Source organism: Penicillium daleae (assembly GCF_028827525.1).
Source record: "Penicillium daleae strain IBT 16125 chromosome Unknown utg000007l_segment0_segment0, whole genome shotgun sequence".
NCBI classification, from domain to species: domain Eukaryota; kingdom Fungi; phylum Ascomycota; class Eurotiomycetes; order Eurotiales; family Aspergillaceae; genus Penicillium; species Penicillium daleae.
Genome location: NW_026623155.1, coordinates 3337830 through 3359499, shown reverse-complemented (window position 1 = coordinate 3359499; position 21670 = coordinate 3337830). Strand labels below are relative to the sequence as shown.

At 50.1% G+C, this 21670-nt stretch overlaps 8 protein-coding genes across 8 annotated transcripts; 5 read left to right on the top strand and 3 right to left on the bottom strand.

Annotated features, from left to right (window-relative positions):
- Positions 1-805: 805 nt before the first annotated feature.
- On the top strand, positions 806-1781 carry pst2 (putative NADH-quinone oxidoreductase Pst2; the record flags this gene model as incomplete). Its single annotated transcript, XM_056911763.1, has 5 exons — positions 806-832; positions 905-990; positions 1050-1446; positions 1512-1598; positions 1626-1781. The coding sequence occupies 5 exons, from the start codon at positions 806-808 to the stop codon at positions 1779-1781; spliced, it is 753 nt and encodes a 250-aa protein (XP_056764589.1).
- Positions 1782-2412: 631 nt separating this feature from the next.
- On the top strand, positions 2413-4577 carry npl4 (nuclear protein localization protein 4; the record flags this gene model as incomplete). Its single annotated transcript, XM_056911762.1, has 4 exons — positions 2413-2511; positions 2579-2709; positions 2778-4242; positions 4311-4577. 4 exons carry the CDS (start codon positions 2413-2415, stop codon positions 4575-4577), a joined length of 1962 nt encoding a protein of 653 aa, XP_056764588.1.
- Positions 4578-5174: 597 nt separating this feature from the next.
- On the bottom strand, positions 5175-6826 carry N7458_008379 (DUF2417 domain-containing alpha/beta hydrolase; the record flags this gene model as incomplete). The annotated part of the gene is made up of 2 exons (XM_056911761.1): positions 5175-6602; positions 6656-6826. 2 exons carry the CDS (start codon positions 6824-6826, stop codon positions 5175-5177), a joined length of 1599 nt encoding a protein of 532 aa, XP_056764587.1.
- A 4416-nt stretch (positions 6827-11242) lies between these two features.
- N7458_008378 (glycoside hydrolase family 5 protein) lies at positions 11243-12344 on the top strand (the record flags this gene model as incomplete). The annotated part of the gene is made up of 2 exons (XM_056911760.1): positions 11243-11648; positions 11719-12344. 2 exons carry the CDS (start codon positions 11243-11245, stop codon positions 12342-12344), a joined length of 1032 nt encoding a protein of 343 aa, XP_056764586.1.
- Positions 12345-13505: 1161 nt separating this feature from the next.
- Positions 13506-15008, top strand: ppe1 (putative ribosomal protein/carboxylic ester hydrolase (Ppe1); the record flags this gene model as incomplete). Its single annotated transcript, XM_056911759.1, has 5 exons — positions 13506-13633; positions 13748-14283; positions 14337-14427; positions 14491-14744; positions 14806-15008. The coding sequence occupies 5 exons, from the start codon at positions 13506-13508 to the stop codon at positions 15006-15008; spliced, it is 1212 nt and encodes a 403-aa protein (XP_056764585.1).
- A 616-nt stretch (positions 15009-15624) lies between these two features.
- On the bottom strand, positions 15625-19157 carry N7458_008376 (putative transcription initiation factor TFIID subunit; the record flags this gene model as incomplete). Its single annotated transcript, XM_056911758.1, has 5 exons — positions 15625-16666; positions 16720-17534; positions 17586-17629; positions 17686-17824; positions 18969-19157. 5 exons carry the CDS (start codon positions 19155-19157, stop codon positions 15625-15627), a joined length of 2229 nt encoding a protein of 742 aa, XP_056764584.1.
- Positions 19158-19499: 342 nt separating this feature from the next.
- Positions 19500-20102, top strand: N7458_008375 (mediator of RNA polymerase II transcription subunit 11; the record flags this gene model as incomplete). The annotated part of the gene is made up of 2 exons (XM_056911757.1): positions 19500-19574; positions 19638-20102. The coding sequence occupies 2 exons, from the start codon at positions 19500-19502 to the stop codon at positions 20100-20102; spliced, it is 540 nt and encodes a 179-aa protein (XP_056764583.1).
- A 253-nt stretch (positions 20103-20355) lies between these two features.
- On the bottom strand, positions 20356-21508 carry cap2 (F-actin-capping protein subunit beta; the record flags this gene model as incomplete). Its single annotated transcript, XM_056911756.1, has 5 exons — positions 20356-20429; positions 20485-20532; positions 20594-20863; positions 20956-21335; positions 21480-21508. 5 exons carry the CDS (start codon positions 21506-21508, stop codon positions 20356-20358), a joined length of 801 nt encoding a protein of 266 aa, XP_056764582.1.
- Positions 21509-21670: the final 162 nt, after the last annotated feature.

The following is a 21670-nucleotide window of genomic DNA, read 5'->3' as shown; positions in this document are numbered from 1 at the left end:
CAACGGCTTTTTTCCGCTGCCTCTGAACAATAAGCGTATCCCGTTACTACTCCCGTAAGCAGACAGTTCAAGGGCTAATCTTCAGCTACGAAAGCCAATTGGTCGGTCACTGCATAATTGGCCTTTCAAGGTCGTATTGCACGACCTTGATACGACCTTGATGTGATTGGGTGGTCAATACGAGAGAGGTTTGAGGTATCATTTATGTACCAGCCCGCAGAGAATGTTTTGAAAGTCAATGACATCATCGACATCGACTAAGCTCTCGCTACGTGCTTTCGTCATTGCCCTAGGCCTAGGATGCTGGAGGAAAAGGAAAGAGAGAATCAATTGAGCTCCAACCGAGACCTTCCTTCGACTGCATCCCGATAATCTGACTTGCATATCTGGTCAAAGGAAAAACTGTACGGACAAACCCAGTATCCTCTCTCTTGGCGACTGATCTTCATTTGTCAGAAATCGGTCAGACTCGACAAAACACAGCTAAATCCGTGTAGACCCGGGTGGACCCTGCCGGGCCAATCAGCATGCCGCAATGCTCTGTCATCAATGACTGATGCGCTTGCGTGAAGCTTTGCTATGCTTTGCTAATCGACATCATACCGTAACGAAAAGCAATTGGCCCAGCAAGGAGCCAAGAAGCCCTCGAGTGGCTGGTGGGGGTCGAGGTCCAGAGTGCTATCGTCCTGGGAATACTTAAGCTCCCCTCCCCCGCTCTACGACTCCTTCCATTGTCTCTCCAACCTTCTTTGTACTCTCCTCTCTCTACCTCTTTCTTCCACTCTCCAGTCCATATCCATTCACCATGGCGCCCAAGGTTGCTATCGTCTTCGTATGTCAATTCCCCCATTACAAAGGTCTTTCCTCTTCCGATGACTTCCGCGACTAACTTCCAGGTTACCAGTACTCGATGTACGGCCACATCCAGAAGTTGGCCGAGGCTGAGAAGAAGGGTATTGAGGCTGCTGGCGGCGAGGCTACCATCTATCAGTACGGCACTGCATTGAACCGATTCGTTCCTTGGGCTTGAAGCTAACAACCTTCTCCAGGATTGCTGAGACTCTCTCTGAGGAGGTTCTCGCCAAGATGCACGCCCCTGCCAAGTCCAGCTATCCCATTGTTGAGCCCACCGAGCTTCTGGAGTACGATGCCGTCCTCTTCGGTATCCCCACCCGTTACGGTAACTTCCCCGCTCAGTGGAAGACCTTCTGGGACAAGACCGGCTCCATCTGGGCCTCCGGCGGCTACTGGGGCAAGTATGCTGGTGTCTTCGTTTCCACTGGTACCCCTGGCGGTGGCCAGGAGTCGACCGTCATTTCCTCCATGAGCACTCTCGCCCACCACGGCTTCATCTACGTCCCTCTGGGTTACAAGACCACCTTCCCCCTCCTTGCCAACCTCGAGGAGGTCCACGGTAGCAGCCCCTGGGGTGCTGGTACCTTCGCTGTAAGCCTGCCTCAAAACACTCAATGTCTAGCGTGAATTCTCCCCCAGCTAACTGATTCTCCTAGGGTGTCGACGGTTCTCGCCAGCCTACCGCTCTCGAGCTCCAGATTGCTGAGGCTCAGGGCAAGGCCTTCTACGAAGCCGTTGCCAAGGTCAACTGACTGCATGGCAGTGCCGAGTCGAAGCCCGAGACCTCGGCCCCCGCTGCCGGTGCAGCTGCTCAGCAGTCTGAGCGGCCTGCCCAGCAGCAGCAGCAGGGCAACCGGGAAGCAGCAAAGGAGAGGGACAGTGAAGGAGGACCATGTGGCTTGCCCAAGAAGTGTACTATTCTGTAACTGATTGGGTCTAGCTTTTCCTCTTTGCACTTGTTCTGGGTTTCCTTTGTGACTTCCTGGGGGCGTTCTCGTAGGCGTTTCGAATTATTGATGACGATATGGATATACATGACCACCTTTGATCCTAGAGGCTTCTCCTAGATAAAAAGCTAATTCTCCCTGAATGGAAAGTTCTCGTCACACTATGGTATCAAAGCTGTGCAAACCAATTGTAGACTTTGTAGGCCGCTTCTACTGTCCGGCATGACTATGCAAGAAAGTAGCACATACTCACCCACCCTACTTCATCTCCTAGGCCACATTTTATTCAAATAACACCCATTGAATAAGCCCCCTGGTCTGGAAATTTCCAGTGCCTAGTGTTTATTGTACTTGTATTACATAGATTATTATATCGCTAATTCCCCTCGATCACGTGTATATCTGGTTATCATGTAACGTTCACCGCCCGCGAGCTGTGGCGCTCACCGCCCGCATGTTGTGACGTGACCTGCTGGAGCTTTGATGGCAGCTCCAAGTCTTCTTCCTCACTCTACATTATGCGCCTGCTCTTCTAAGTTATTGAAGATACCCAACACTTTCCCCTGCATCTTGCCCATATTCAAGTTGAACTGAGAGCCTGTCTCCCAGAATGGCGGACCGTCCGATCCTGCTGAGATTCGAGAGCAGGAATGGCCAATTTCGATTGACGGTCAACCAGCAGGACCAGTTTACCTCTCTCCAAGAAAAGGTGTTGTCGAGACCAGTCGCGACGGGGTATTTTGGTGGAACTGAGGCTAATAGTGCTCCAAAATCAGATCATCGAACATCTTCCCTCGGAGGTTGACCCCTCATCGATTACCCTCTCTAATAAACCGATCGGCACTGGCGGGGAAGAGAGAGAACTAGAAGCCTTGGGTGGAGTTGCTATCGCACAAGTTGGCCTCAAGTGAGTAATTCTGACAGTGCCTCTGAGCTACCCAGCCATCAAGTATACTCATTTGTACAATCCATTAGGCATGGCGATAAGCTCTTCGTCGGTTATCGGGAACGAGCTGCTCAACAGAACGGCACCGCCAATGGACACGCACCTCCCCCCTCCGAACGTCGACTAAATGGAGCTCCAGTTCCTCAAAAACAGACTGTGCCAATCCGCCCCCAACCTACCTCGCCAACACTCAACATTCCAAATCCATGGGACGTGGTGCAGCAGTCCCCACTGGACGATCTTCTCGATAAGAAGGATGGCAAGATCAAGCGGAACAAGGACCAACGGATGTGCAAGCATGGTCCACGGGGAATGTGCGACTACTGTATGCCTCTGGAGCCCTACGATGCCAAGTACCTCGCAGAGAAGAAGATCAAGCACCTCTCGTTCCACTCATACCTTCGCAAGATCAATGCTGCAACCAACAAGCCGGAGATGAAGAGCTCATACATGCCGCCACTCAGTGAGCCATACTATCGCGTACAGCGCGACTGTCCATCCGGGCACCCTCAGTGGCCAGAGGGTATTTGCACAAAGTGCCAGCCCAGTGCGATCAGTCTACAGCCTCAAGAGTTCCGCATGGTCGACCACGTGGAGTTCTCGTCCCCTGACCTGATCAACTCTCTCTTGGACTTCTGGCGGAAGTCTGGTGCTCAACGTTTGGGATTCCTCTACGGGACATACGAAGAATACACTGAGGTACCTCTGGGCGTGAAGGCAGTTGTCCAAGCAATCTACGAGCCCCCACAGAACGGCGAGATTGATGGTGTTACACTTCGTGACTGGCATAATGAGAAGGAGATTGACGAAGTCGCTCAGCTGTGTGGCCTGCAGAAGGTAGGAGTCATTTTCACAGATCTCCTCGACGCGGGCCGTGGAGATGGCTCTGTGGTTTGCAAACGGCACATCGATTCATACTACCTGTCATCCCTCGAAATTGCATTCGCCTCTCGGCTCCAGGCTCAGAACCCCAAAGCCACGAAATGGAGCCGGACGGGGCGTTTTGGCTCTGACTTCGTCACGTGTGTGCTGAGTGGAGATGAGACTGGCGCCATTTCCGTGAGCTCATATCAGGCAACCGTATCAGCAGTAGAGATGGTTCGAGCCGACATCGTTGAACCTTCTGCAGAACCCTCTGTCATGCTTGTGCAGTCCGAGGATGACGACGATGTAGGCAGCAAGACACGATACATTCCCGAAGTTTTCTTCCGCCGGATCAACGAATATGGTGCAAGCGTCCAGGAGAATGCTAAACCAAGCTTCCCCGTGGATTATTTGCTGGTCACGCTGACACACGGTTTCCCCACCGAGTCTATGCCCCTTTTCACCAACAGCAAATTCCCCATCGAGAACCGCGAGATCATCGGTGAAAGTCAGGAACTGCGACATGTGGCTCAAAAGTTGATGTCACCTGGAGACCCCGACAAGGCTGTTCAGGGCGTATCCGACTTCCATCTCCTGTGCTTCTTGCATGGATTGTCTACGTTCAATGAGGTCAGTTCTTCCCACAATGATACTTTGCGGGTAATATCTCTCAGATACTAATTTGATTCGAACGACAGGATGAGGAAGCGCTCCTCGGTCGAGTTGCGACGGGCCACGCCCCCGTGGATGGAATGCAGCTGCTGAATACTTCCGGCTGGGCAACCTTGATGACAATCCTTCAGGAGAGTGGTGAGCGCCCCCCTAAGCGGCCCTGGCCCACCGTGGCCGAGGCAACCCGCCCGCCATCCCATCATGCACACGCCGCCTATCTTCCCCGATCCGTTTCTCCCAAGTCCGACGGTGAACAGCTTGCTAAGAGGTTCAAGGGAACTAGTCTAGAGTGATTGGTTCTATTTCTCCGACATCCAATCTTCTTCCCATCTTTCTTTCGATTAGGCCCCGCTCGTATCATGCTCGTCCTCGAGATATAGGATGACAACCGCAGGTTTACAGATGGCGTCACCCGATTGTTTCAAGAAACCGTCACTCTTTGTATCTCCAGGTGCATTCTCGAAAGGAGCTTCTCGTCAGTGGCTATCGGTGGGTGTAGGAGAGGAAGGGGGAGAGGTGGAATGGAAAAGCGACCCTAATGGCGTTCAGCTAGGCTTTTCACAGGTTTATTCATACTTCAACATTTATTGCCTGTCATCAGTGGGCTGGCGGACTTCTGGATTTAAGCATTCAATAAATGAAGAAACGGGCGCATGTCCATATATGTATTGCATTAAGAGTACCATTAATCAAATACAGCACTGAAATAATACCCCATTTACGCCGCACGACCATCCTCGTGCACTCGTCGCATCAAACATACCTATTCGGCACGCAAATAATCTAGTCCACAATCTGCCCAATCCTGTATCTATAGTCTGAAATGAAACCAGATACAAAAAACAGCATAACCGACAAGAACAGAACTACTGCTCAAAAAAGCCAACAACCTAAGACTTGTGTTCGCGACTTGCCCGAACAATATCCTTCAGTCGACTATCCAAAACCTGTCTTCCTTCCCCATCGGTCCACACTTCATGTGGAGCATCGTGAACAACGTCCCAGGAAAGTAGCTTATTCGTAATATGCGAAAGATCTTCCTGTCTCTTGGCCCACTCCGGGTCTGCTCTCATCTTACGACCCGAGCTCACCACAATTAAAGGAGTAGCACCCATCTGAATATGCCGAGCAGACTGTACTTCAGCCGAAGTCATTGTGACTGCCACGAGATTCTCTTGTAGTTTAGCCTTGATGAATTTTCCAGTTTGATAGGCGGAGCGGCCGATGACTCGGTCTTCACGGGTGCGTCCTCGAAAGAGAGCCCCTGCAAGACGATCCAAGCCTAGAGGTGATAGGATGCCACGGAGCCATAGCATGAATCCCCGGTTAGGTTGGCCAATGTCAGCAAGATACGCCTCGTGGAGCGGATCAATGAGGAAGATGCCGCTGACTTCTAGAAGACGGCGACTAGCGAACAGTCGAGAATACAGGCTGCCGACACCAGCAGAAACCACGACCCAAGGTCCAGATTCACCAGCCAGCGCCAAGGCTTCGGATAGAACGTCTGCAGACATGCCTGCTGAATGTGGTGATGGTGCGTTATCTGACCACCCGAATCCAGGTCGGTCCCAGTAGCAGTACCTGCTAATAGCTCCGTACTGGTACGCATCGTCGATAAATGGTTGCAATGTATGTTCAACAGGGCCATAATCGCCCTCCACGAGGATTGTTGGCTCATGAGGATCACTGGTGCGATTTCCAACGCATGCTAAATGGACCTGATACGTGTCCCCATGAACTGAGTACCGTTTTCCAGGAGGCTCGAGTGAAGCATCCCGAGCACGCAAGATCAACGTTGCCGTGAACAGCAGTGTCGCAAAGGTCATGATAGCCAGGATGACTATCTCAGCGAGAACAGCAAACCATTCTCGAAGAGAGCGGCGGGTCTCTTCACGACCAGTCAATCGCTCCTCTTCCTCCCGTTTGCCGCGTGTCACTACTTGATTCTGAAGAATCTGGTAGACGGAAATGACAAGAGCCCAGACGACGGAAGCAATACCAACCCAGCCTTCTTCAAAGCGAATTTCCGGTATGCCAACGATGATAGACGTATCAATCAGGAGAAGAACGGCAAGAATAATGCCACAGACAGTCATTGGTTTTGAGGGGACAACAAAGAACAGCAGACCGAGCACGAGGTAGCCCGCTGTCAGGGTGATGTAGGAAAAGGCGAAAAAGCCAGAGCCCCGAGAGTGCATCAGTGGTGGACTGACGAATATCGACACCAACAGGAAGGTCCACCACATGAAGCTCGCAGCTAGTGCAATGAGAGCCAGTCCTCGTAACGCCCGTACACTCCATAGATTGTACGGGGAGACCTGAAGGTTATCAGTATACAATAAGACCATTATCTCTGAACAGCTTATCTTACAGCAGGATCATCAGGGCTCAGGTATCCTTGATCATTACTTTGCGGTAGCAACCTCGAACGCTCAGTTGGCTCTTCATGTTCTGTTGCGGGCCCACTCCCATGCCCTTCGTCCCGAGAGCGAGACGATCCAGGCCTGTCAGGCTCATCTTTCTTTTGCCAGAAAGAGACCATCTTGATAGTCCCAATATGGCTGACTTCCGTGAAATTTCAAAATCAACGAGGGGCGCGCGCAGGAAGATCATAGTTCGTGGTAGATCAGGTTTGATAAATAACTAGCACGTATGACGTCATTCATTCCCCTTGCTTGGTGGGGAAGGAGTTCTTGATTAGAAGCAAACCCTTCGGGTGATTTGATAACAAAACAAAGGATGAACATGGAGAGAAGCATTTACTCCCAACAATTGAACAAGAAGACAAATAACAGATGGGTTGCTTGATTTTTTTTTCATGATGGATGGCTAGTTCTATTCGAGGATTTTCGGGAGATAAATGTCGTGCGTCATCTTTCTTGGAATGGTACATGCAGTTCATGAACTTCAAAATAGTACTATCCTTATCGTATTACAATTATCATTGGCCGATAAATAACTCTTCAAATAAAGCAAGCAATTCTTGCGTTCCAAGATCAATGTCTCCTTCCAAGGTTGTAGTTGCTTACATAGATCAATCTGTGTTTATTTCTACAGCAAAACCTATAGAATAGAACGACCAATCCGCTAACTAAAATTGACATAAAATATTCTATAGCGTTAAGTTAGTTTAAGCTCTCAAGTATCATTAACCAGTATTTTATCGTACATATTCATTAAATGGAACGGTAAGGCCATAGCTGCATGGTAGATCTCCTAGGCTCTGGCCCGTTACATTAACACGGGGATGCCAACACTTTTGTGATTTCAAATTTCCAGCTCGTATCTCGACCCAGCTAGAATCTGGGGATACAAAAGATAACATTGCATGCTACGAAGAATTCTTGCGGAAGATGCAGGTCACCAACACGACCTCAAACCCCAAGGCGCCAAGAGAGACGTGGCGGTTCTCAATGAACTGCTCCGCTGACTGCCAGCAGAAGGGGAAGAAGAGGCTATATTGGTTCATAGGAAAGCCTACAGCGGGGTTCCATAATTTTGAAACACCCAGAAAATTTCAAAATCACCTTATCAGATCATACCACTTCGGACGTAATCTACCTCCTCTCTTCCTTCCGGGACAAGCTACAACTTCCTGCACAACGGTTCCCTACTTACAGTTATCAGTCCAGGCAACGTGGCTCCAAGACTCTCGCCTATAAAGCTTGTTCTTATCCGTGATTTGATAAATAGTGAATCTTTTACCACGTCTGAAATGGCTGAACAGGCTGAATACAGTAAGCAGACCGTGATCAGTACCCGCAACAACCTACGACAATTTGGAAGCTTATACGCACCACAAACCCAAGTGGGTCGAAGGCGAACTATTACACCCCTGATGATCGAAGCTCTTTATGATCAGCGATATGAGAAGCCGGCTTTTGCTTGCGCGATTTAAACCCCAGTCGATGCATCAAGCTAATGACTTTCCTTCCCTCATTCATGCATGATCGACATCTGCTGTGCTTTTTCATGCAGTGACTACACCGCCACCATTCTGCGTAAATAATCAAAAACAATGTGCATTGCCCAGCACGGCCACCCCCGCCAAGCCTCGACCTTATCCTTCCTGTCTTGCTTCTCACTACTCTTTAATGCCTTCTTTCACCCAGTATCTCATTCTCTAAATATGTTTTGAGGGTCACATGTTACTGAGAGATACAGATTTAACTCATTTCCCTTAATGATTTGAATGGACGTCCCTTTAGCACAACATGCCAAGTATCCACCATAGATCGGTGTTGGAAAACGCCCTATTCCTATGTCAGGGACAGTCTATATTTCGCTCTGCTTCTTCATCTCGCGCTGCGTCAATAGTGGTCTTAGATCAAGGTGATCCTACTTCCTACTTACCTCGTATCTAACGCGATCGAAGCTAATGTAACATAGATAGCCATGATTTTGAGCATCGTGTACAGTCGGAATCGCCACTAGAGATTAAGACGCCCGGATTAATTTATGTACTGTATGCTGTGCCCCCTTTACTGCTAAGCATGAATCTCACATGATCACCTGAGATTATTGAGCGAACACGGCACATTTCCGGAAGATCAGTGGAAGATCCAGAAACTACTCGAGTCATTTTGGGATATATGCTTGGATGATGTCGCTTTTTTGTCCTCCCCGTTACTTTCTAGCTACCATGGTCGATGCGTGGAAATTAATGGACGCCCGTGTCTCGGTGAGTTTCGCATGGTTTTTTGCAACTACATGACTCTCACCCACTGACAACCCCACCGAAATTTGCTACACCATCAGTGAGAATCTGTCATATACGGCGAGCGACACCTCCCCCTTGGACAGTAGCTCCAGTGTCAGCTCCAGGGGACCGACTGATATCAAGATTCACCACAAACACGAGCCTATCTACTTCCGCTATGATTCTCTAACAGGGCACACCTTATACATTCTGCCAAAGCCCAATGGTGATTTACGCGATCTGATTCACGCGATTGGTGAGCGATTCAAGGGATTCCCCCAAAATCACATGTGTATTGAGAAGCAGCTGGGTAGTTGCCAGGAAAAGCAGTCTCTACACCCGCTAGTCCTTCACTTGGTGGTCATGTTCTATGTGCTTTCGACTCGAAATACCGAGCTCAACAATCTGATCAAATGGTTGCTATGGATCGAGACACAACTTCATCAAGGATCAATATTTGAAGAGACGAGTCCGGATCGCTTCTCAAGATACATTCAGCTGCTACATAAGATGTCGCGGAACTTGATCACCCTGGAGCACAATAATCAACGCGACGCATCAAATATTGCTCACCTTTTGCGAGACCACGAGCGCCTTGGGCGGCTGGCTGAGCTTCATGGAACAGAACTTGAACGCACAGCGCATCAAAGGGTTCGTGACGACCTACTTATGCTCCATGACTTATGTGAAGACCGTCACCGCCGGATCATGAATCTGCAAAGGAGAACCAGCAATTTCATTACACTTCTATACAATCTTATCACGGGCCACGACAGCACAATCAATCTCAAGATTGCTTCTGAAAGTGCAAAGATCGCCCGAGAAGCACGCAAAGACAGCATTTCTATGAAGATTATTGCAGCCATGACTCTACTCTATCTCCCAGCCACCTTTGTATGCAGTCTGTTTGGAACAAACTTGATCGCTTTAGATACTTCAACGGATAACAGCGAGCCGATCTTTGTGGTCTCTCGTCTCTGGTGGCTATACCTGGTATTTTCAGTCCCCCTAACCATTTTCACCATGGCTGGGTTTCTCCTGTGGCGCCGGTTTCGCGAACAGAACCCTGGAAAAGCGCGGATGGAGTAGGTGCTTCATAAAGGGCTGTCACTTTGTAGCCCAACTGACAGGGGGTAATCCAGCAAATCCCAAGGTGGACTAGTGTTTCTTTCCAAGGTTGGCGCTGGAATCAATGAACGAGTGAAGGTTGATGCAACAGTTTGGAGATACACTGTATCCTGGGTATGTAATACGAGGGATGTTGCCCAGGTATCTAAACAGACAATTCCAAAGCCATTTGGAAATACCTTTCAAACAAACAGAAAGTTTGGGCGTATTTAGATGGACCGTTTTCTTGGTCTCTAGATTCAGACTTTTCAACTGCCACTGTACTATTTAATTGCGGGGTAGTAGACGCTGTATATTCCATAATCAATTGAATTTTGGTATCTGCTTACCCTCGATCGCCTATATCATCTCCTCTCCAACCTTAAATAAACAATCATCACATGATCCATCGATTCTATTTGATCCATAATCACTCTACGATGATAGTGCGCAAGTAATTGTAAAGTTCACATCCAAACTTGAGGCCTCATAAAGAGGGAAGCTTTGCTAATTTAGTTGCATTTCCCTTAGTGGTGCGGAGCTAGTGCCTCATCTTTCTAGGGCTCACTAGCCAGGACTACTAGGAATTTCCACCTATACCTGTACCGCCCCGGTAATCTAAGCAAGGAATAGGACGCTATACCAGCTAGGGATTCTTCTTGGGTTCCCCGCAGTCAGAATATTGAAGCTACTGCATTTAGCTTTACCCCGACCGCGTTGGGAACGGCTTCACATCCGAATCTGTATTCCTCCACCAGCCGAGGACCAGCCATCTACGGGTGAATGGATCCTTTCTTCTACAGTTGAAGGTAAATACGATCCAAGTCCGACGATCTCGGAATTGTCTTTTTCCAATAGTCATTCTTTGGTCTCCACATCTCCCCTGGTGACCACGTAGAAATCGCTTATACCGGAAACAATGGGATCAAATAGGAAATATTTTGATCGCCTGAGCAAGGATGTGTTTCGGCTTCTCTGCCATGAAGAGCAGAGGAACAATTTAAGTGACTAGTAGCGCTTTATTCATTCCTTCGGCTCCAAAGATTAGTGCCACATTCCTTTCACTATTTTTTTCACGATATCCTATCTCCCATACCTACGGGGTATCGGGAAAGCTACTCAGTGCAGTTTACCAAATCAACGTCAGTCGCGATGGGAGTCCAACGGCTTTTAGCTGCCACTATGTGTGTAAGCGCACTAATTACTCCCACCTTAGCAACCATTTACTGGGCAGGCATAGATGAGTCTGGCGGAGAATTCGCACCAGGTGTGCTTCCGGGAACGTTTGGTGTCGACTACGCCTTCACTAATAACTCGGCGGTTGATATCTATGTAAAAGAAAGCAAGGTATTCCTACCATCCTCAAACTCAATTATAGAGAATAGAATCAAGCTGCTGACGCGTGACTTTGTTCTATCCAAGGTCAACCTCTTCCGTGTCGCCTTTCTGTTGGAGCGCATGTGCCCCCTGGAGTATGGATTGGGCAGCAAATTCAATGAGACCTACTTCAAGTATTACAAAGAGGCAATTGATCATATCACACTCACTAGGGGTGCCTGTCAGTTTACAGACTCCAACCCCCAAATTCTCTTCACTCTTGTCCCCATGATTACTGATATGCAGAATAGATGCGATTTTGGATCCTCACAACTACATGCGTTACAACGACGCCTCTGAACAGCCTCTCAGCGGTAGTGTAATTGGAAACTGGTCAGATCCCAAGGCTGCTACAACGCAACAATTTGGTGAATTTTGGGGCGAGCTTGCATCACGGTTCAGGCATAATGAAAAAGTCATCTTCGGACTCATGAACGAGCCGTGGGGTACTAATACATCCTTGGTACTAAAGAATGACCAGGCGGCCATCGACCATATCCGAGCAGCAGGATGTGAGCAGTTGATTCTCGCCCCTGGAAATGACTGGGCTGGAGGCCACTCATGGTTTGACAATGGCGAGGACTCAAACGCCAACGTGATGTGGAAGTTACACGATCCCATCCACAATACGGCGTTTGATATCCATGAATACCTCGATGTGGACTTTAGCGGCTCACACGTGGATTGTGTGTCTGACCCACGGATCTTCCTGTCAAATTTGACATCTTGGTTGGAAAAGCATGACTTTAAAGCCATGATTACTGAGTTTGGTGGGTCCAACACAACTGGCTGCTACGACATGCTTAAGGTTTTGGTTGATTACATGGAAGAGAACCCGGTTTATATAGGTTGGTCCATGTGGGCTGCTGGTACGTAAAAGATGCCTTTCTTTCCATTTGGTCTCCAGCATGCAATCCTTCAGTACTGACAACCAGCTCTCTTCCCTCAAATAGGCCCGCTTTGGGGATCGCAATCTGCTTGCTGTGAGAACTATGGTTTCTTGGGCAGCTTGGAGCCAAACAGCCTTGCTATTGATGGTAGCCCTGGCTTGTACGAACAAGTCTGGCTTGCTCATATGAAACCCATGGTCCCCGAGAAGCTTGTGTGGTCTGGCGTGAGCAGTGTTCGTGGAGGAAAAAGAACCCTCCCACCATAGAAGACAAAGCCTGGTGAGGAGTCGAGAGTTAGATAATGAGCCCAATCATTCGATCGACAGAATCTTGGAACCGATCAATCATACGGCTTGGTCGTCACCATCATGTTCTGTCTGTATCTAGTCTCTAACATTATCGAGCACGGTCACGAGTAACTCCATTGAATAAGCTACACGGCCAAATTCAAGTAGATCCCAGTCTCTTGATGTCTGTAAGCCTGACTCTCGGCCGCTTTTTATTTATCTTTTTATCCGATTTATTTGGACAGTTAGGTAGTTAAAGTAATTCAGAAACACGCAGCGAACCACCATACTAAATGCTATTTTTCGGGTGATTATATATTGACCTCTAGAAGTTTGTTTTGCTTGATGTTTGGAGGGATGGTGCTACTTAGCGTAAGACATAGTGTAGCTGGACTGAGATATACAGTAAATGATAGGGATGTTTACTTGCGTCCTTAGGCAGGTCAGTTAAGTGGCTAATTGAGCGTGGTTTTAAGGGAGAGTGCAGTGTATGGACTTAACAGGTAATCAGGCAGTCAGGTGTCTATTTCCCAATTGGGACGAAATTGTGGCGGTAGAGTGTCTTACCTAACTAAGGTTTCCACGCCTAGCCTTGTCCACGGCCCCCGACCATATGAACGCGGTGCGGTGGTAGGATCTCAAGTTGTATCCAAAGTGACCTCCCAAGTCTTCCTAGCAGCGTGTTTGAATTGATTTCTTGCTGGCTAGCTTGAACGACAATCAACCTCGACTTATTGCCCACCTTCATTACCCCATTTTCGGACCTGTGGCCGCACTGTTTATTCCCAACGTACATCTCATGAGCGACCTCCAGAAGTCCTTTGCTAAGGCTAAACTGGGCAAGCTTCCCCCGAAGTACCCATGTACCACCCAATGAACATTCGCGAAGAACATGGCGAAGAGGAGGGCTCCTCGACTTCCTCGGTCTCCTCAACTGGGACTCTAATGCCCTCGCCCACAAGGAATCTGTTTGCCCGAAGAAGCAGCGGGTACGTATGTCTTTTGCTATCATTCTCGGTATTTACTAGTTGAACTCGATACCAAGCATGGGGCTGCTTTTCAGGACCGTCTCTACAAGCAATTGAGTTAACACCAACCTTTAGGCAATCAACGCAAGCACTCTCCTGGACGGATTTCTTCAGCCAAGAGCTATTCCTCCCCGAGGAAATCGACGGAATTCACATCATTCACCATGTGTACCTGACACCGCCGTCAGAATCAGGTCCATTATTCGTGATGCATCACGGCGCAGGCTCGTCAGGCCTCTCATTCGCAACCTGTGCAGAAGAGCTCCGGAAACTCCTTCCGAAAGCTGGTGTCTTGTCCCTTGACGCAAGAAGCCATGGCCGTACCACTATGACTCCCAAATCAAAGTCTCTCGACCAAGACAGTCCTTCCACTGGGGCCGCTGCTCAGGCCGAGGCTGATGGGAACATTGAACTTGACCTCAACCTGGATACTCTCAGCCGAGACCTCGTCTTTGTAGTTCGCGAGACACAGGCGAAAATGGGCTGGGAGACACTCCCGGATATTGTGCTTGTCGGTCATAGTCTTGGCGGTGCAGTCATTACTGATGTGGCCAAGAAGGGCGAACTTGGCTCGAAGCTACTGGCGTATGCAGTGCTAGATGTTGTTGAAGGTAATTTCCACTATAGTTCAAAAGCCGGTAATTGATCTTGACAACTCGGATAGGATCCGCCATGGACGCCCTCCAAAGTATGGAGAATTATCTCTCCACTCGACCAACCCGATTCCCTTCACTCACATCAGGCATCGAATGGCAGTAAGTATCTCCCACCTAAAATATCATGCTCTATCTGTGGCATACAGCTAAAATACTCCATAGCACTCGCTCTCGCACAATCCGAAATACCACTTCAGCTCGTGTCTCCGTCCCATCCCTCATCTACGAGGAGACAGAGCCGACAGACCGCTCACGTCCCTGGGCATGGCGGACAAATCTCTCTGCCACAAAACCTTTCTGGGAGAACTGGTTTATAGGGTTAAGTCGCAAATTCCTTGATGCACGGGGCGGCAAGCTGTTGCTGTTAGCGGGAACGGATCGATTGGATAAAGAACTGATGATTGGGCAAATGCAAGGTACTGGCACAATCCTTCTTTGCCCACCTTGACACAAGGACTAATGATTGCCCGCGCATAGGCAAATACCAGCTTCAGGTGTTTCCAGAGGCAGGCCATTTCATCCAGGAAGACCAACCGAGCAAGACGGCACAGGTGTTAGCTGATTTCTACAGACGGAATGATCGTAGCGCATTGGTGCTGCCACCGAAGGTCGGTGATTTACAAGCTGCTGCTGCGATGAAGAAAGGCGCTGGCGCCTTCGAGAAAGGCCATCCCAAGTAAACCAAAGCGTACAATGCCATGAGCGAGTTCAAGTTCTCAGGAGCATGCCAAGGTCTAGAAGTAGAGGATACAATCATGGTGTGAGATATCCGATACAAGAGGACTACAAATGGAGTTGGATGTGAAATTATTATCAGTGTGTGAATTTTGATCAGAAGAAAAGCGCTAGATATTTTGACCTTATGGTTCCATCCTCGGTATCGGTCCGTAGAAGTCACATTCGTAGCCTTTGCAGTAGTCCGCGAGTCCTCCCATCTAGAAAGACGGGAGGACCACAAACGACAGCCGCAATGTCAAACTCACGTACCAAGCAGAGGAGAACCAACCGGTCGCTGAGAATAAGAGCGACTATTTTTCTTCGGGAAAGCAAAAGGCCTTGACGGCTAGAGTTCCGCGCCACCGGCATGCCATAACACCGGAGAAGATTGAATTCCAGATTAAGAACGCCATCAGAACCCACGAGAAAGATGGCGAGAAAGGTTCTGGAGACTACAGAACCAAATAGAAAATTAACGAAAAAGGTATCTGAAGGTACCGGGGTATTTGCGCCGAAGATGAGAAATGGTCAAGGTGAAGAGGGTGTGGGTGCGGGGGGACTGAATACGCCCACGCCCATCTAGGGAAGATAGGCACCGCCAGCAACAACCAGGTTCATATTGGTGAACTTGACCTTGTAGACAGCACTCTTCTTTGTTGGGAAAGCGCTGATCTGGTCAGGCGTGACAACGACATCCTTGCCTTTCTTTTTCTTGTTCGAGGCTGCAGTGCTAGCAGGAGCATTACTGGCGTCAAGCTTAGTGCCAGCGCCGCCTTCACCGATCACGCGTCCCTGGGTGCCATCCTGAGGACCGCTGACATCCCAGATGCGAACAGTGCCATCGGCACCGCCAGAGACGAGGACTGTCGACTCAACGCTCCAGCTAAGGGACCAGATACCGCCCTTTCCATGACCCCGCATGCGCTTCAAAAGCCGGCCTGATGCGAGATCCCACAGGAATATAGAGCCAGCATCATCTGCAGATGCCAGGATCTTTCCATCACGGCTGCACTCCATGGCAGTCACGTTGCCAGTATGTCCAGTAAACATACGGACCGCATTTCCTGTCGTGATAGCCCACATCCGTACAGTCTTGTCGGAACTGGCTGAGAAGACATAGGCGGAATTGGGATGGAAGCAGACACAGTCCACATCTTGGTCATGTCCGGCGAAGATGCGCTGTTGGCGGATGTGATCAGTGAGCCACAGTCGGGCCGTGCGATCAGAGCCACCAGACACAAAGTAGTGGCCAAAAGGCCCCCACCGCAAGTCCCAGACCGGGCGATCATGGCCCTTGTAGACAACGAGGCATTGCCAGGTGTCGAGAGACCACAGACGGATGGTCTTGTCACCGGAGGACGAAAGCAAGAAGCGAGCATTGGTAGGAACATAGTCTTCGCTCGAGACATTTTCAGCCTTGGTTGCACATGGTGGGAACGCAACAGCATAGATTGGACCAGCATGGCCGATGAGGCGCCGAGAATTGGCCGGAGGAAGGTCATCCAAATCTGGGTAGGCGGCTTGGATGTTCTTGCCGTCAAGACTCCAGACCCGGATGTAAGACTGAGCGAACCCTGCAGCGACGAGCATGTTGTCATCGGAGAAATCCATGCAGTTAATACTAGAACTTGTCAGCAGAGCTTAAATGTTAGAGGTAAAAAGTGCAAGTTTTACCTGTCAAAGGTGTTGTGGAAGGTAAACATGCACACGCTCACTCCAGGACCAACTCCACCAGTGCGACCTTCAATCTTGAACCGATCCCTGTTCTCCCGGACCTTCATGCATTCGATTGCGACGTCACGGGCAGTGGAGGGAGGGAAAGGAATGTCCGCACGAGTGGGTGCCTCATCCTCGTCTTCCTTCTTGATCATCTGATCAAACTCTTGGACGAGTGTGTTACGGCCAGGGGGAGGGGGTTCCTTCGCATCTTCCTCTGCCAATTCCGCACGCACGTCTTCTTCCAAGGTTTGCTCCATTGGCAGCTTCCCGAGCCGAAGTCTGGGCAGGGTTCCAGCCATGGCTGGATTATCTCCGGTGTATGCCGAGCCGGGATGGTGACCGGGAATACCCTCGTCTTCGGAGGGGAATGTTTGTCCCGCCCCAATCTGGCCAAGCATAGCCGCGAAGCTGAATCGATCATCGGCAGCACGGTCCATAGTCTTGACGGTGCAGTAACTGCTCAAAATCGCGTTCATGACGGAACCACCCTCCTTTTCTTTGCTTTCCAGGTATTGAAGGAGATTGGTGTAGGCCGGGTTGCTCAGAACGATGCGGTACTTGTTGCTTCTATAAAGCTTGGCAGTGTCATTTGCCTGCACGTGTTCCGGCAGGCTGATGGGCTCGAGTTTACGGACATCGTCCGTATGCTCGGGAAGGAACATGTTCTTGTTGGCATCAAAGAATTGTTTCGCATCTTGGGGATAAAAGGCCGTAACCATGTTCAAGAACGAATACACAAACAGTGGCCACAGTACACGACGAAGCTCGGGCTAAGGTATGGTCAGAAATCTTCAATCGGCTAACAGCAAAGGGCATCTTACCTTGTAGAGGTCAAGATTCTCCTCGACCCATCCCTTGAGCAGGTCTATGATGTTTGCTTAGCACCCGCACCAGCCGAAAATACTCCAAAAAGGTACTTACCAAATCCCTTTTTGAACTTGGGACGAGAATCTTCGCCGAGAGGAGGAAGCGGACGTCCATCAATCTCTTGATTCGCAGATTCCATGCGGAGCATGGCTTCGGTACGACTGTAGCCTTTCTTGGCTAGGTAATCAATGACCTGTAGGTAAAATGGTAAATTAGTTTGTGGCCCTTAATGTTTGATATAACAATGAATGAAACGGACGCAGTCCGGTCCCGAGGCCTGCTCTAGCAGCGTCTCAAGATTGGGGGCATCCTCAGCCGGGAGTGCTGGTTCCTGGACAGGTTGTGTCGAAGCAGATTGCGAAACAGTCTCGGAATTGCGAGGACTATCAATGGCTGGAGTTGGGTCGGTCTTCCCAGTCTTGCCAGTAATCCCTGCGGACATGGTATTCCGAACAGCAGTGTTTTCCAACGCAGCAGACATTCTAGGGAACACAAGTTTCATGGGAGACTTAGTCATTCCAGACGAAGTCCTGGGCGATGGAGTCTCCGCAGAAGAAGGCACAGGCGTCTTGGCACGTGCAGGCCGTGGAGCCGGGCTCGTTCTCAGGGAAGGGGCAGGCACCAGCGACTCGGGGGCCTGCTTGCCAGCTGCCATCCGTGGGGCCTCGGGAATTGGAGTAGGGGGGCCATATCCTTTGGGTACGGGAGACGGAGGTTCCTTTGGGAGTCGGAGGCTCTGATTTCCAGATCGGATCGTGATTCCAGCCGGGTTCAAGCCTCTTGGTTTTGGGGGGAGATACTCCTCATCGCTCTCTTCCCGTCTCGGGTGCTTGCGACGATTTCTTGATGGAGCCATCTGGTCCCAGAAAGCGCACGGAAGTGATGATAGAAATGAGAAGAGTAGAACGTGACGATCGAAGGTTGCTCTGAAGAAGAATGTGTCCCGTGGAAGACGAGAGGAGAGAGGATAGTGACAGATGAGAGAGAGGTCTTGCCTATCCAGGAAGGAGAACACGCTTTCCACCGTCACAACAGATGACTGGCAACTTGCACTTGCAATCTCGGGGACTATTCCTTAGACGAAAGCAACCCCGCTCAGGGTCTTGATGATAGACCGGATATCAAATCCTCCAACCTCGGATAGAACGACTCCCAGGCACCAGTAGACGCTGACTGGAAACATGAATCGAGCTGAAACTGATCTCCAGGCTCCAGGGACGGCAGGCAACCAAAACGCAGGAGAGCAGGAGACAAGACCATCCAAAGAGCATGGCCACTCCTCGGAACCGGAGCCATAGGGAACACAGTGTATGGAAAGTAAGAAAAGCATCACCTACAATCTGATTCAGGTTCTGCTGTGACATAGCACCACTCTGTGGCGGTGGTGGGCCAGGTGCAGGTGCAGAATGTACAGGAGTTCCAGACATAGGTTGCTGCGACGACATAGGCATATTGCCTCCAGTTGCGCCAGGCCCCATGCTGCCGCCGCGCGGCGCAGGGCTGGGAGCGCCGCCTGGCGCGGACATCGTGATTGGCCGATGTGGGAAACTCCAGAATACACTTTGTGATGATATCAATGATTGTACAAGATGGACGATGATAAACGAGGGGCGCGACGAAGTGGTCGAAGGAGGAATACCAGGATGATTTTGATATCCGGCTGGATATCGCTGTTATCGGCGCTAGCGGCTGAATAAGCTCCCCGGATTCCTAGGCACGTGATGCCGTCCCATGTCCGAGCTTCGACCTACGATCTTCAGTTTACAACACCCTCACTGATACAGAATCACAAGCAAAAACGGGGGTGACAAAAGAATCTTTGAGATACTATCCACTGAAAGATTTTCTTCGCACTACCAACTCACAAGATGGGCGAAGAAGCTCCATCCGTACAAACTTTCACTTCTGCAGATCGCATCCGGCAACTGAATGACATCGACCAGGTACGGGATATATGAAGCTATCCCTCGTCCCAATTCACCCAGCTAACAGCATGCTCTGTACAGGATGTAGCAAAATTGCTTCACTCAGCCGGTCTCGCCATCCAAGCTCTCACCAACACCAAGCCAGACTCGGAGACGCCATCGAATGGCTCCCTCGAATCCCACAAGGCCCAATTCAAAGAAGCTACCGCAAAATACTTCTCTCTTCTATCCTCCATCGATGTCCGACTACGTCGACAACTCTATGCCGTTGAAGAAGCTTCCCTCTTTTCAACAGACTCGGTCTCCAAAGATGCAGCTGGCGCTGGCGCCAGTGCCGTGGGTGCCGTGGGTGCTGGTTCTGGAGCTACGAACCCTCTAGACGTTAGCTGGCTGAATAGCCGGAAGGATACTGTTGGAAAGGACAAGGAGGCTGAGCTGTGGGCTGCTGCGAAGGGTTTCGTGGAGCTGCTGGATAATGCGCCGGACGGACTGAATGGCTCTCTGAAGCAAGAGTCGGGTGAGTCCGAGAAGATGCAGGTCGATTAAGAGGGACTATGGATTTCCTCGGGAGGAAGATGGCTTTGGAATTTTTCTTTTACATGATACCCCGGTTACAGGAGGCAAAGGGCTTAGAGAATCCAGCATTTATTGATATCAATTGTATCTGGTTAGATATCCACGACTGTTCACAGAACGAAGCTATGCAGAGAAAGAACGCAATAACAGGTTGTCTAAATCGGGCTCCCGGAGCCTCTCCTGACTCTAACCTGCCTGGCATCATACAAATCCAAAAAAGAGATCACTTCTGCATACCCTTGATCATCTCGAGCTGCGTCGCCCGATCCCGGTTAGTCTCCGAGAGCGGTGCCAGGCCTAGATATCATGTTAGTATTGCAGCTCGTTCAGAAACGACTGGATAGCAACTTACTCCGCAGCTCACCAACAACATCCTTGGCCTTGCCGAAGTAAACCTCCTCTAAAGAAACAGTCCGCATTAGCAAAATATCTCCAAAATCCTTCCGGAAGAAACCACATACGCAACAAGTTCCGCATCTTCAATTCCATATCCTCAACAAGCCGTCCCACATTGGCAATGTGGCTCGCGTCCGACTCAACGGGCAAATCGGCTTCGACCTGGCGGGTCATGTTACCACTCAGATCCATCTCACCGAGGGCATCGGTCCCATTGGCAAGATGCAGGATCACAGTGCTAGTAAGCTTGTAGTGGGACATGCGCGCGCGGTCGGTAGCCTCGAAGACGTGAATGCTGTCCCAATCACCGGAACTCTGGGAACCGGCGGTCACCCCTGGAGGAGAGAATAGTCAAGTCAGCGACAGCCACAGACCAAATATCACCCATATCACGCTGTGAATATGAGCAAAGGTCATCTTGTCATACCCTTCTTAAGCAAAATCACACCCGCAAATCCATCATCCAAATCCCAGAAGTACACGCTCCCAACACCGCCCTCGTAGTAAAGCTCCCGGTAAACATCAAACGCCTCGTTGGCCGCAACCTCGAGCTTGCGCACGCGCTCGCTGGGAACTGTTCCATCCTCCAAGGGAGGGTCAAACTCATTGCTCCATGGTGACCGGTAGCTATCGCCGTCGCGGTTGTAGTCGCAGAGTAGATAGTCGCGGCTGGTCTGCGGGCAGCGGCGAATCTCCAGGGGCTGGTCGACGGAGGAGAGGAGGTCTTCGGTCAGATCGGGGACAATGGTGGTAATGGCTTGGAGATTCGCCTTGGTATCGCGCGGGTTTAGGCGTCGAAGGAGGTCGCTGGCAGGAGAATGGTCAGCTTGCGGGCTTGTGGTGTAGTCGGGGCGGGGTTGCGGCAGGGGCTTCCAGTGCCGGTGTTGGGAATTTCATGGTCAACGAGGCAGGGTGGTAGAGCAGAAGAGGATAAACATGGCAAATACTTACAGCGCGCTATCGAATTGTGCGTCAGCCATGGTGTGGGAGGGGGTTGTGCTTGTGTATACTCGTTGAGGTCACTAGTCGGCGGTGTTGACGGCTGGAGGTGCGTGGGTGTTTCGGTGGGTCCTCGTGGCGCTAGGATCAGCCATCTAAATCAACCAGAAGACTAGGACGACTACAGCTCGAAACATGGGATA